At 44.3% G+C, this 14,205-nt stretch overlaps 1 protein-coding gene across 2 annotated transcripts in view; it reads left to right on the forward strand.

Moving 5' to 3' along the window:
- Positions 1–13,821, forward strand: part of XPO5 (exportin 5) — a 2,857,558-nt gene extending 2,843,737 nt beyond the window's left edge. Inside the window, exon 31 of one of the 2 annotated variants that reach the window (XM_044060355.1) lies at positions 12,770–13,821. In XM_044060355.1, coding sequence (XP_043916290.1) covers positions 12,770–12,934 — 165 coding nt within the window. In that variant the 3' untranslated portion in view covers positions 12,935–13,821. The remainder of the gene's footprint in view (positions 1–12,769) is intronic. The other variant, XM_044060360.1, reaches the window with a different exon arrangement.
- The last annotated feature ends 384 nt before the right edge of the window (positions 13,822–14,205 follow it).

The raw sequence follows: 14,205 nt of genomic DNA on the forward strand, positions 1-14,205 counted from the left end.
GGGAAAAAAAAATTTTCCCTTCTTCCCCTTTTGGCCCCCTTCTAATTTTCCAAAACCCCCAAAAAAAGGGGGAAAAAAAACCCCTTTGAAAAAATTTTCCCTCGCCCCGTAGCCACAGTCACTACGGACGCCTCCCTGATCGGGTGGGGGTCATTATCAGGGCAGGATGGTTCATGGGACGTGGCAACCGCTCAATACCACCTGCACATAAATGTCCTAGAGATGAGAGCAGTGCTTTTAACGTTGCAAGCCCTCAACGACTTTCTTCCCTTGGGAACAATTGCAGTTCACACAGACAACATGTCTGTAGTGTGGTATATCAACAAACAGGGCGGAACCAAGTCCTACCCCTTGTGTCGATAAGGTCTCAGACTTTGGCAATGGGCGATCTCCTCTCATCGGTTTCTGGTAGCAACGCATATCCCTGGGAAAACCAACATTCTAGCAGACAGATTGAGCAGAGCTATTCTCATGCCTCACGAGTGGTCTCTCAAACAATGTATAGTGGAGGAGATTTTTCTAGAATGCCCATGTTGCGATCTTTTTGCTACTCCCCAAAACAGCAAATGCCCGGACTTCTTTTCTCTCTTCCCACTGCCAGGCCATCCCCCCAGAGACGCTCTAACCCAGGTTTGGCCCCAGGGACTTCTTTATGCCTTTCCTCCCTTCCCGCTGATTCCAGAAGTACTCCAGAAAGCCACCGTTTTGAGAGCCAAAATGATACTCATTGCCCCCTATTGGCCTCGACAAATTTGGTTCCCGTTCCTCCATCGTCACCTTTTGGTGCAGCCGTGGCATCTGGACCCAGTACCAGACCTTCTAATTCACCAATCAGGTCAGCTGCATCGGTCTATCCCTTCTCTCAACCTCACAGCGTGGTTGCTCCACTTCCTTCCTTAGCCAGGCTTCCTATGATCTCTAATCCTGTTAGGGATATCATAGTGGCTTCCCTAAAATCCTCTACTAGAAGGATTTATACCAGCAAATGGAAACGCTTCTCTTGTTGGGCAAAAGCTAAAAATATATATCCTTTTACTGCCCTTGTTCAAGCAGTTTTGGATTTCTTAGCGGGAATCTTTCACGCGGGCTCTTCATCTTCCACGGTCAAAGTTCAGTTGGCTGCCATCTCGAACTTTCATGTCGGGTTTGCAGATCACAACATTATGTCCCACAGGCTTTGTAGAGCCTTTCTAAAAGGAATTTTTCTCCTGAAACCTCCAGTCAGGAGTCCTCCTCAATGGGACCTAAATCTAGTGCTGACATCCTTAATTCTTCCTCCCTTCGAGCCAGCTGTTTCATGTTCCCTGAAATTTCTTTCATGGAAAACACTCTTCCTTGTTGCTATTACCTCAGCAAGGAGAGTGTCAGAACTTCATGCTCTCGCTGTTCGTCCCCCTTATTTGGTCTTCCACAAAGACAGGGCATCCTTGAGAACTAATCCAACCTTTTTGCCTAAGGTGGCTTCGAAAAATAATTTGAACCAATCTATTGACCTTCCTGTATTTTTCCCTAATTACTCAAACAGATCGGAACAAAAATTACATTATCTTGATGTTCACCGCCAACTCGGATATTATTTGGACAGAACAAAACAATTCAGGAAATCCGATCACCTCTTTCTTTCTTATGCTGATAACAAGAAAGGCTTTCCTGTCTCCAAAGTGACCTTATCTAGATGGCTTTTTTCCGTCATCTCAGAAATCTATCAGCTCAGGGGAAAACAGCTGTGCTCGAAACCTAAAGCGCATTCAACCAGAAGCTTAGCCACTTCCACAGCTTTTCAGGCTAGACTTCCATTAGACACTATTTGTGCAGCAGCCACTTGGGCCACTCCTCATACCTTTGTTTCTCATTACAAATTGGATTTGGCCTCCAGGGATAGGGCCAGTTTTGGCTCTACAGTTTTCAAGAGTCTGTTCCATTGAGCCACCCAGGATAGAGGTGCTAGGGACGCGGTCCCATCAAGCAAGAATGAAGGCGAGATTGACAACTTAACATTGAGAAGTTATGTACCTACCATAACGTTCCATGTTAGTTTTCTTCTCTCGCCTTCTTTCTTGCGACCCTCCCTCCTGCCCCCTGGCCTGGACAGACCTTTTTCTCCCTAAATGGAAGAATGCTTCTTAAGACCAGACAGTTCTGGTCTGCCTTACCCATCATTCAGGCTTTTTGCCTTTCTTTCCTTCTGGGAAGTTTTTTATGCTAGGTGTTATTGCCTATAGATAACAAACGAGATCTGGGTACTTACCGCCTTGCATCATGGGATATGGGGCTGCCTCGAGCTGGTAAAAGTGACTCTCGAGCTTAGCAAAGTGCCGAGTCGGAGCCGAGGATCGGCTCCGAACCCATCAAGCAAGAAAGAAGGCGAGAGAAGACAACTAACATGGAACGTTATGGTAGGTACATAACTTCTCATTCTCTAGGTTTTGTGTGCTTTGAGCCTAGGCGTGCTTCTTGCTATAATTGCTGAGTGTGACACTATTAGGCTGGTTTTTAGTGTTAAGCCTAAAGGGATATTTGTTTGGATATGTCTAAGGACAAGGACAAACACCCAAAGTCTGGATTCAAGAAATGTCCAGACTGCGAGCAAAAGATGTCTGTGACTGATGCCCACGTTCTGTGCGTATATTGCTTAGGTGCTGTACATTTGCAGGAGACCTGCATGTTTTTAGCACTCCTTTTCCTCCAGGGTTTTATTGGAGAGGAAAAAGAAGCTTGTTGATAGGAGTTTGCTAAAGCGTCCTTTTTCCGAAGCAAGTCCTCCAACTCCTCGAAGTCTTCAGGAGACTTCAAGGAATCTAAAGCGTCTAAAAAGTCTAAAATAAAGTGGAAGATTCTGGGACATCAGCTCCACAGCTCTCGGAGCAGAGTGTCTTTTCATTTTGTTGCCGGCCAACAGTTCTGGAGCCAGTATCCGAGAGACCTGCATCTCCACTCCTTCAATCGGCACAGTCGGTGCACTCCTGTAGGTCTTCTGTCAGCCTCTCGGATTTGGATATGGACCGATTGGTGCAGAAGCTCTTACGGGCACCAGGCCTTACTAAATTGCTTTCGGCTCCGACCCTAGCATTGGAACCGAAGACCACCACCCCAGATTTGACTGCTTCTCCTCCGAGCTGTACCGGACCTTCTCACCCGGAGGAGGCCGACCTGTTGATCGTGGAGCCTGCCCCGATGTCCTCGGTTCCATCTACTCTGACATCCTCGGTGCCGACCAGGGACTCTAGGAGCTGATACTTTCCTGTCGGGTCCATGACTTGGTGCCGGCTCTTCCTTTCAGGGCTTCGTCTCGGATAAGCTCGGCTCCTCCATCTCGGAGCCCACAGCCTCAGTGCGGCAGGGAGCTGCCAGTTCCTTCGGGTCCGTCGACTCCTCATCAGAGCCATGATGCCTTTAAAGCTATGAGGAGTGCCTTGTCCCCAAAGACATCCTTGACAACCAGCTCTGGCCTCTTCTTCCCCCAAGGCACCTGATTCCACTTCTGTCTCCATCGTCCAGGCTAAGCATAGAGACCCTGAGCCTCAGGTATCCCCACATTGCACCCCCATGCTCTCCCGAGACCTCCCCAGAGGCTCCCACTGAGGAGGTCCCCAGGAAGAGATTGTGTAAGAGGAGACACTTGGACTCCCCACAGTAGTCTTTGACATCTGACACTGACTTGGATGAATCAGAAGGGTCCCCACGATCCCCTTTTGAGGATATCTCCTTTGCGGAGATGCTCGAGATCCTTAGGCAGAGGGGTGATTGGCAGTCTAAAAGCCCTACTGAGGACGAGTTAGTTCTCCTGAAGGCTTTCGGGTCTCAACCTTCCACCTCTTGGATGTCTCCGCCCTTCAATGAGCTCATGCAGCTGATCTCTCAGAGAGCGTGGGAGTCAACGGAGTCCATGGAGCCTGTCCCTCGAAGGCCTAATAAGTTTATTTCTGCCCCCGTAGATAAATCCTTTGTCCAAAGGAGTTCCTGTTGATGCCATGGTGGTGGCGGCGGCCACCAGAAAGAAAATGTCTGAGACTTCCTTGTCTATCCATCCTCCTAACAGAGACTCCAGGATCATGGATAGATATGGGAAATGCATGTTTAGTTCAGTGACTTTTACTCTCCAATCCCTGAACTATTTGACCCATTTCACCAGGCTGCAAAGAGATCTCCTTAAGGAGTTGGGGGATTCTCTTCAGGGTACTGTAGCTGCAGAGGCTTCTGACAAAGTTGCTGCCCAGCTTGCTACACTAAACACCACTCTGAACTCGTCCATGCGTCTCCTATCATATGCAGCTTATGGGACGAGTAGGGCAGCGCATACAGGAATTGCTCTAAGAAGACATTCCTGGATGTGCTTGTGATCCTTCGCGGAGCCTTTTAAGTCTTCATTTGTGAACACCCCTTTTGATGGCTCATCTCTCTTTGTGGGTCTAAAGTGAAGAAAACTTTGACCAGGTGTAGACAGGAGGGAAAGTTTCTGCCATCAGAGTCTGTTTTTCCACTCCTACTTGGCCTTACCCCCAAAGGCCAAAGGGGAGGAAAAATGTGGTTCCGAAAAGCCCAAGGAGCCTTTCAGGACAGACGTGGTGAACCCCCCCCCCCCCAGGGGCAGAGGAGGGGGTAATAATGAAAGACGCCGCCCTCGCAGCAGAGGGGGTCCACAACACCAGGGTGACAGAGATCACTTCTCTGGTCAACCCTATCAGCTTTCCGGAAAGGAGGCCTGACTGTCCTGCTCTGGAGGCAGTCGGGGGTTGCTTATCTTTGTACCCAGACGTCTGGCAAGATATAACAAATGACAGATGGGTACAAAGTATTATTTCCAGAAGGTATTTCATACCGTTCTGCACTCCACCCACACCCGCAAGGAGAATCCTGGACGTTCCACCCAGTTACAGGGAACATGCAGCTATAGAGGTCCACAAGTTGCTAGAAAAGAGTCATCCAGCCAGTCCCAGCAGACCAAACAGGATCCAGAACTTACTCAAGATTCTTTTTGGTTCCAAAGAAAACAGGGGACTGGAGACCCATTTTGGACCTCAGCAGACTCAACCAATTTGTGAAGAAAGAGAAGTTCCGGATGGTCACGCTACAGTCTATACTTCCCTTTTTAGGGAGAGACAATTGGATGTGCTAGATAGATCTCAAGGATGTGTATTACCACATAAAAATGGCCAGGCCATCCAGAGATCATCTGCGTTTTCGGCTGGGAGCCAATCATCATCAATTTCGAGCCCTGCCCTTTGGTCTCACTACAGCCCTCAGAGTGTTTACCAAATGCATGACAGTGGTCACGGCTCACCTGAGGCGTCTAGGATTCCAGGTGTTTCTGTACCTAGACGATTGGCTCCTTACCTCCACCACCAGGCATCAACTGATTCAGGCAAGGGAATACACTCTGACACTCTGCAATCACTTGGGCATTACAGTCAACTCAGAAAAGTCTGCCGTGTCACCATCGCAGCATATCATCTTTATAGGGGTAGAGTTGCACTTCAACCACCACTCTACAACTACCAATCGAGAGGGTCTTTTTTCTTCGCCAGCATGTCAGCTCATTGGTATCGAAAGACAGAGCACCAGCCACAGAAGTTTTAAAAGCATTGGGTTTGATGGCTGCAGCGATCTTGGCAGTACCATTAGCAAGGATGCATATGCGTATTCTTCAGTGGCTGCTGTTCACTCAGTGGTCTCATCAGGAGCTTCCAATGAATCACATGATTTTAATTACAAACTCTTGCAAGAAAGATCTCCAGTGGTGGTTGATGTCTCTTCATGTAACCATGAGACGCCCCTTTGTACTACCCCCTCCAGTAGCTACTGTGACCATGAACGCTTCCCTGATAGGGTGGGTGGGGGGCATTTTCAAGGAGAGACTGCCCAAGGCACATGGACGGATCAAGAGTCACATCACATCTGCATATCAATGTTCTGAAGATAAGAGCAGTACTTCTGGCATTGCAGTACTTCCAGGACTTTCTTCCTCTAGGGACGATTGCAATTCAGACAGACAATGTGTCAGTAATGTGGTACTTTAACAAGCAAGGCGGAACCAAGTCTTACCCCCCTTTGCCGAGAAGCCCTCAGAGTTTGGCAGTGCGCTGTCTCCTCCAAGTGCTTTCTGTTGGCAATGCACATCCCGGGGAGATCCAGCGTGATATCAGACAAACTGAGCAGGGTAATCTTGTTCCCTCACGAGTGGTCCCTCAAGAAAGAGATTGCGGACAGGATTTTCCGCAAATGGGGCCAGCCTTGCTGCACTCTTTTTTTTTTTCCAGTCACGTCAACATGAAATGCAGAAGCTACTTTGCCCCGATTCCTCCTCTGGGAGAATCCCCGAGAGATGCACTCATACACGATTGGCTCCCGGGTCTCCTCTATGCATTCCCTCCAATTCCGTTGATACCCAGACTTCTGCAGAAAGCAAAGTCGGTGGGAAGGACCATCATTCTTATAGCCCCTCATTGGCCTCGGCAGATTTGGTTCCAATTTCTTCATCATCATCTCTTGGAGGATCCATGGATTCTGGACCCAGTTCCGGACCTACTGACATATCCGTCGGGAGACCTCCATCCTTCCTTGCAGTCACTGAAGCCAACAGCTTGGCTGCTGCAGTTCCCCTCATAGCCAGGCTTCTTAACCTTTCTAATGAGACAAAGTAGATCCTTTTGTCTTCTCTTAAGCTGTCCACGAGAAGGGTATATCTTAGTAAGTGGAAGAGATTTTTCTATATGGGCCTCTAAGCAAGAACATTGATCCTTATCAAGCCCCCTTGACATCCATATTGGAATTCTTGACTGATCTTTAATAAAGGAGCAGTAGCCGCAACAGTTCGGGTCCAGTTGGCTGCTATATCTAACTTTCATTTCGGAGCTGACGGGCTAAACATAGTCCCACAAGTTGTCCAAGGCCTTTCTCAAAGGAACTCACATGAGGCCTCCATTGAAAACTCCTTATTCTCCTTGGCATCTAAACTTTATGCTGTCTCGCATGATTCTTTCCCTGTTGAACCAGCATCATCTTGTGATCTCAAATTTTTATCATGGAAAACCATATTTCTGGTGGCTATTACTTCTGCCCGCAGAGTGTCAGAACTTCAAGCTTTATCTGTCAGCCCTCCTCATTTGATTTTTCATGCTGATAGAGTATCTCTTAGGACAAACCCCTCTGTTTTTGCCCAAAGTTTGTTCGGAATCTAGTCTCAACCAAGTTATTGAGTTGCCAGTCTTCTTCCCTAACCATTCCAATAAATTAGAGTGTATGCTGTACAAACTTGACATCCACAGACAGCTCTTGATATTATTTGGACAGAACAAAATATGTTAGAAAATCAGACCAGCTCTTTGTGTCTTTCTCTGAAGTCAGAAAAGGTAGACCAGTGGCTAAAACAACACTTTCTAAATGGCTATCTGATTGTATCACTTTTGTTTATTCAGCTGCTAAAATGCCCTTACAACAAAAGATTAAAGCTCACTCTACCAGAGCAGTTTCTACATCTTCTGCATTCCAAGCCAAATTGCCCCTTGATAACATTTGTGCTGCAGCCACTTGGTCTTAACCTCATACCTTTATCATTCATTACAAAGTTGATAAGGTTTCCAGGGACAGGGCTTCATTTGGGTCCACTGTCCTGAAGAATGCACTCCCGTGAGCCATCCGAAATTGAGGGTGCTAGGGACGCTACCCATCAGTGAAGAATGAATGGCGAGATTGAACAACTTCACATTAAGAAGTTATTTACTCACCATAACGTTCCATGCGAGTTGTTCCATCTCACCTTCATTCTTACGTCCCTCCCTCCTTCCCCCACCTGGCTGGTAGTTGACCTAGAGGCTGGTCTCATCCTGGTTGTTCAATTCTTCTTCCTTTCTGTGGGAGGGTAGTTCACTTATATGGGATATAGTACACGCAGCAAACAAGATCTGAGGTAATTCCAGCAGTGCGTAATGGGATAAGGGGCTTGGTCTCAAGCTACTGGTAAACCTTGAGCTTTGCAAATGGCTGTATTGGAGCCAATGGATCGGCTCTGAAACCATCAGTGAAGAACGAAGGCGAGATGGAACAACTCACATGGAACGTTATGGTGAGTACATGCATTCTTTCTGTTTCTTTAACTTCTCCATTACTAATCCTCTTTTCTTACTTTTCCTCTCTTTTGTATTGTAACATTTTCCATGCTCTACTGCTTTTGCCTCTATTACTCTTCAAATATCTCTCTCAGCTGTCTTATTGGTATGATGCAATATTAGGCCAAGTTCCTTAACTAGCTGAATGAGAGAAGGGAAATCTCTTGCCACATTCAAAAGGCAAAGGCTGTACAATTAACCCTTCTAGTTACTCACATGGGTAATATGCATGCCAGCAAGTACAGTTGTAATACTGTGAAATGCCACTGTCACATGGTCAGTCATTAGAAGACTTGCCCGTCTGAGCATACAAAGGTTGATATGTTAATGCCATCATTGATGAGTATTTGATCTATGGATCTACTGGGTAAGTAAATGAAAAGCTGGAAGAAAAAGAGAAATCATACAATCAGTTAAACAGCTGTCATTCCCCATTACCAAGATGCAACAGAAATTACCCATCAAAAAGTTGGCGTTCTATTGTTGTCAGGAAAAAAGCAAGCAAATGAAATGGAATAGGAGTGCCCATAAGAAAAAGTGGCAAGGAAATCCAAAAGGGAAATGGTGATCCCCTCAAGACCAAGTCTAATACAGGGGACAGTCTTGATTTCTTTTTTTTATGCTTTTCCTCCTCCCCCTTGCATCACCCAAAACAACAGCTCAGCCCTTTATTCCTTTGCCCTTAAAGCTAAACAAAGGGGTAGGACAAGTGGACTTATTTGCAAAACAGTGAGAAGAAGCAGAGTACAAATTGGTTCTGAAGATGGTCTTCTTGGTGTCAAGGATACATTTCCTATCAGTACCAGAATTCCAGGGATTTCCACCAGTTCCAGAAGTCAAATACCTTCAAGAGGCAATCAAGAGAGTGCCAAAGGGGGAAGGAGACAGTCCTTTACGCAAAAGTGTTTCTGGTGCCCAGGAAGGATTGCCCTGGAGGCTGCTTGTAGATTTCAAGACCGAACAAGTACTCGAAAAATGACATAATTCAGGATGTTTAACCCTACATGGCTTCCTGCCCCTCCTCTTTCCTTGACCTCTAATCACCCTGAATCTTGAGGATGCTTCTTCTGTAGACCCATGTGCAGGGAACAACAATGAATTTCTCACGTTTGAAGCTGGGTGTGGGGTTATTACCAGATTACCTCTTTGCCATTTGACTTAGCTACTGCTCCTTGGGTCTTTACACTGTTTATTGCAGAACAAGGGGCATTTACATTTACTTGTAACTGGATGATTGATACAAACCCAGCTCTAGGAAGGGATGGTGAAGGCATGCTGGTTTTACCCTGAATTGTTTGCAGAACCTCAGAGTCTCTCTCTCTCTTGCTGCCTCTCTCTTTCTCTAAATCCGTTGCGAGTACATCCAGAGAAGTGCTGTTCTTTGGAACCCTGCTGGATTTTGCCAACCAGAGGGCCTTTTTGAAGACAAATTGTAAGCTTGGAAAAATATTTCCTCAGTATATTTCAAAAATAACTGTATCTGTGAGAGAATATCTTCCCATCTTGGGTTACATGGAATCTGCCATCTCTCCTGGTTCCTTTAGCAAAACTGTACATGTGAAAGCTACACTGGTACCTTAAAGGTGTTTGATATCAGCACCGTCAGTCCTTGATGGTGACTATTCCCATTGTTCCATCTAATAAGGCAGGAGTTTGCATGGTGAGTCCAGGTTTAAAAGAATCAAGGTACAACTTTCAAGCAAGCACCTAAGAACCAAACTCTTACAACAAGTGTGCCAGATATGACCTTGTAAGCTCACAATTCATATGGGACAGCAGGAAGAATAGGCATATCAGTAAAGTAGGCAACGGAAGTGAGAGTGCTAGGGTCCTAAAGCCTATTTGGAAGCATTGAGTCGTACAGCTAAGTCAGTGCCATGGGGATGTGGTATTTTAACACTAAGTTACTCATTCTTTATCTCCTTTGCATTCTGATACTGAAAGTTTGATGCCGTCTCCTTCATCCTACCCCAGTAGAAATCCCTGCTGGATCAGCTGAGCAGAACAGAAGCAGATCCCCGTGAATGGATGTTGAACAGGTTGTATTTCTAAAACTTTGATCAACAGGTGAGGTTGTACTAAAAATAGACTCTCTCCCTTTTCTGAACAACAGACAACTGAAAAAATTCTACTCCAAAGCATCATACATAGAATATTAGGCAATAGATGCTGCCTTCAGTTTACCCAACTATTTCTGTATGCTTACCCTCTATTCCGGTACCTCCTCACAAGTATGCACCTATTAGCACTTTTTGGCCGAAGCAGCATTGGTTCTTCCCTCTAGGGAAGACTGCAAGGAAGAAATGGTTTACTGTACCTCTGCATGTGTATTTTGACTCTGCTCAGGGGTTCTTTGATATACCTAAATCTGTGGACAACCAGATTGACAGCATGGATGATCTGACACTGCTGCACTTCAGGAAGAAGATATGCTTGACATCATAAGGGAAGTGAAAAAGCTTGCTGCAAGGAAGGGTTGCCTAGCTAAGCAGAAGCGATTTTCCCCTGCAATGAAAAAGGAGGAATTAGGACCCGCAGTTTTAGTGCTAGTGCCATTGATTTTGCTGATTCTGTAATAACCCTTTGAGTTGTACATGTCTTGTTTGGCTTGTGTATCGGTGAAGGTACAACTGTCAAACATTTTCAGTCTGCTTACCTGTGTAATCCCCTTTTGGCTTAATTGCTACCAGTTAAGCAGCCCATAATATAAAAATGTAACTATCTTTAGACTTGAGTTATGTTGACCCAAGCACCCTTGAGGATCAGCCTACTGCTATACCCGTCTAGTTTGACTTTAAGGCAGTTCTGCTGCTAGCAGTTGTATCAGATCAAAAAATATCAGAGTTACTGGCACTGATTTCATTCTGAAATTCACAAGACTGTGTCAGCTTCCAGAGAAACCCTATGTTCATGCTTATGGTGGTCACTGAGGTATCCGTAAAGCTGTCTTTGCAGTTGTCTGTTTTCTTTCGTAACCCAGGGAGTGAAGGTGACAGAATTCTTCATTCCTTGTATAGAAGATGCCAGATGAGATACTACTTAGCTAGAACCAAAGCATAGCTTCATGTGCCCTTTGCAGCTAATAAGGAAGAGAAGTCTGTATCTGAGGAGTTAATTTTCATATGGCTGGCTCATTGTATGTCCTTGTACTTCTCTTCCCAAGGCAAAACTCTTGAATACACACAAGGTAGTATTCTTATTCTTCAAGGACTGTAGCCTTCAGAGGCGAGTACCCAACCCATCCAGGGAGCACTTGGTTTTTGATGCATACACATTGGAAGCAGTAACAGACTCAGCAGTTACCTCTAGAAGCGGGGGGAGGCTTTATTGCTGCTGTCCTCAGAGGCCTTCTGCAGCCTGCATTTGGAAATTGGCCAAATGTCCAGTGACCATAGCTATAAGGAGAGAGGTTATGCCTGCTGCAGCAGTGCACCATGCAAAGAGCAGAGTACTTTATTTGAAAAAAAAAAAAAAAAAACTTAGCATAAAAGTTTTATGTTCGAGCAGGATCACTGTTGCAGTAATATTACCCACCCACCTTGTCCTCTGTTTCATTTGGGCATCATAGGAGGGTGGATACCAGTTCACTTCCCCTCACCCATGACCTCTCAGATTTGGTTTAACTACAGTGTCTTAGATTGAGGATCCATGGGGTATTCATATATGCTTGGCAGGTAAACCTGGAAGGGCAAGCCATCACAAGTATTTCTGTAATGTTACATGTGGACTCAGTAGTCGGACAAGAAGATAATACATGCAGCTCCATGGTCAAGAAGGAATTAAAGGGTAACATGGGTAGAAGTCCCCTTTATACTAGGAATTTCATGATGTCCCAAGGAAGCAAGTGTCTGCCTAATCAGGAGGGTAAGGGTGCTGAGTTTTGGAAGGGCAAACCTTCTATGGCAGAAGTCCTCATGGTTATGGTTAGTGCAACATTGATCCTACTATTAAGGTAGGTTCTTTACACAGTTGCACTTTATTAATATACAAGGTTATGAATGAGGGATACTCTGTTTTGGGTATTGTTTTACCTTTTTTTGTTGAACAGCTCCTCCATATCGCTATTATGAGTTTCGTGTATGTCAAGTAAGTATGCCTTTATATGCTACTTGTGACCATTGCAGCTGCCTACACTTTACTTTTTCTTTGAGTTGCAGGAAAACTGGTTACTTGGGGTATAGGCTTGTTCTAGTAATGTATTGTGGAATGTTTTAGGATTCCGAAGAATAGGGAAATGTACATCTGATCATATGAAAGTGCTGGAATGGAAGAGACAGTGAACCTAAATTGATTTAACTGTTTTTTTAACTGAGCATTCTGTGTGGCATTTTACTATTAAGCTTTATATGACAGTTTCTATAGAGATGCCCCAGAATGGAATGATTATTTTGACAAGTTGTTAGAATCTCTGTTGGTGTATTCCAGAAACTAAAGACATGTTGTGGTGATGCCATAGATTTAGAGTTGCATCTGAGCGAGAGCCCTTCTTTCTCATTTTACATTTTCAGTAATGTTTTAATTGCATTTTGTAATGGAACTGTGGTACTGTGTTTATCAGTCTCTGTATCAGTCTTAAAAGCACCTAAATTATTGCAGCTTTTGTATTTTTTTAATGTTTCTGCATTTGTTTTGCTTTTTTCATACTTTTTCCCTTCCTTTTAAAGAAACCCTTGGGGGAACAATTCCGGAAAGAGGTGCACATCAAGAATTTACCATCCGTTTTCAAGTTCAATCCAAAGCCAGTTGCTGATTATGAAGATGTTTTGACTGGAGAAAATGGAAGTAATTTGACAAATTTCTTTGGAGAATCTGTAACAGAAGCTGATTAAATTGACTAAGAGTACAGAACTGTGGACTTTGCATCTCAACAGCACCATGAGGCTGCAACATCCATATTTTAAACCTTACACAGCACATTTAAAAAGTGAATGGAATCCATAATTTTTTTTTTAAAGTGTAACTTTAAGTATTAATTTAACCATGTGCTGTAGGTGTTCAGTTTTAAAGGTAATGCCAACCAGTGTGTTTTAACTTCAGAAGAGAGACCGTAAACTGATGTGTGAACAGATCTTGAAAGTCCTCTAACATTCCAAGTTATATTTTTGTGAAGGTGGAAGGGCTAAACGTGTTCAAAATTGTATTGGGGGAATCTCTACTCATACCCTAGATTGTAGACATGTTTTATGATTACATGCAGTACCTCCTGTAAATTTCAAGACTCAAAACTTCATTTGTAAAAATGCTTATTGCATTGTAGAGCTGTTGAGTCTCAAGGCATTATTAAATTTCCTGCTTTTTCTAAAAATTTAAAACGTACATCAGCTGTGGTTTTCAGTTTTCCTTTGTAGTTTATATCCCTGTTAAGTTATGCAGGATTGAGTTGAATGACAGTTGACCAGCTCCATAGATCAGCATTTTTTCCTGAGGTACTGAGAACTATGGGCCAATAAACTTCCAGCAGATGCTTATTAATGAACTTGTCAGCAAGTGATCACTTTTTCATGCAAAATAGATGCAACGGTCTCACACTGGTTAAGAAGCACTCGGGGTGGGGGGGGTAGTAAATGTTTTGCCATTTGTTTGTAATACAATTGTTCTCAGTAGAACAAAATTGTTTTTAATGAAAATTATGCTTAGGATAGGGAAGTACAACCTGCAGACTTGGATAGCTGCCTATAAACTTCACAATATGTTAATAATAAATGTCATAAACTTAGAATGGTAACAGTCTATCTCAGCTGAAATGCAAAACAGCTTTTTTAGAAATATCTTGTGCTAGATTATACTTGTTTAACAGTCAGCTTTTCACTAAGATTCCTACCACCAGATGGAGCGATTTAGCCTGTGTTCATCATCCATCCCTCCCCCAGAAGACAAGGAGGGGTATGATTTTGGACAGATTTGGTAAGATCATTTTTTCTTCCACTTTTGTTCTTAGAATTCATCCGTCTTTTCTGTCCATTCCTTAACTTATGTGTTTTGGATCCAACATTGAATGCTTTTTCTAGACTTGGGGTGCGTAGCTCAGGCTCCTCACCATACCCATAATCTCCTCCTCTCACCAGTATTATACAAAATCTCATTTGGCACTCAGAGTACA

This window comes from Protopterus annectens, chromosome 1.part0 (genome assembly GCF_019279795.1).
Source record: "Protopterus annectens isolate FY-2018-M chromosome 1.part0, PAN1.0, whole genome shotgun sequence".
Taxonomy (NCBI): Eukaryota; Metazoa; Chordata; order Ceratodontiformes; family Protopteridae; genus Protopterus; species Protopterus annectens.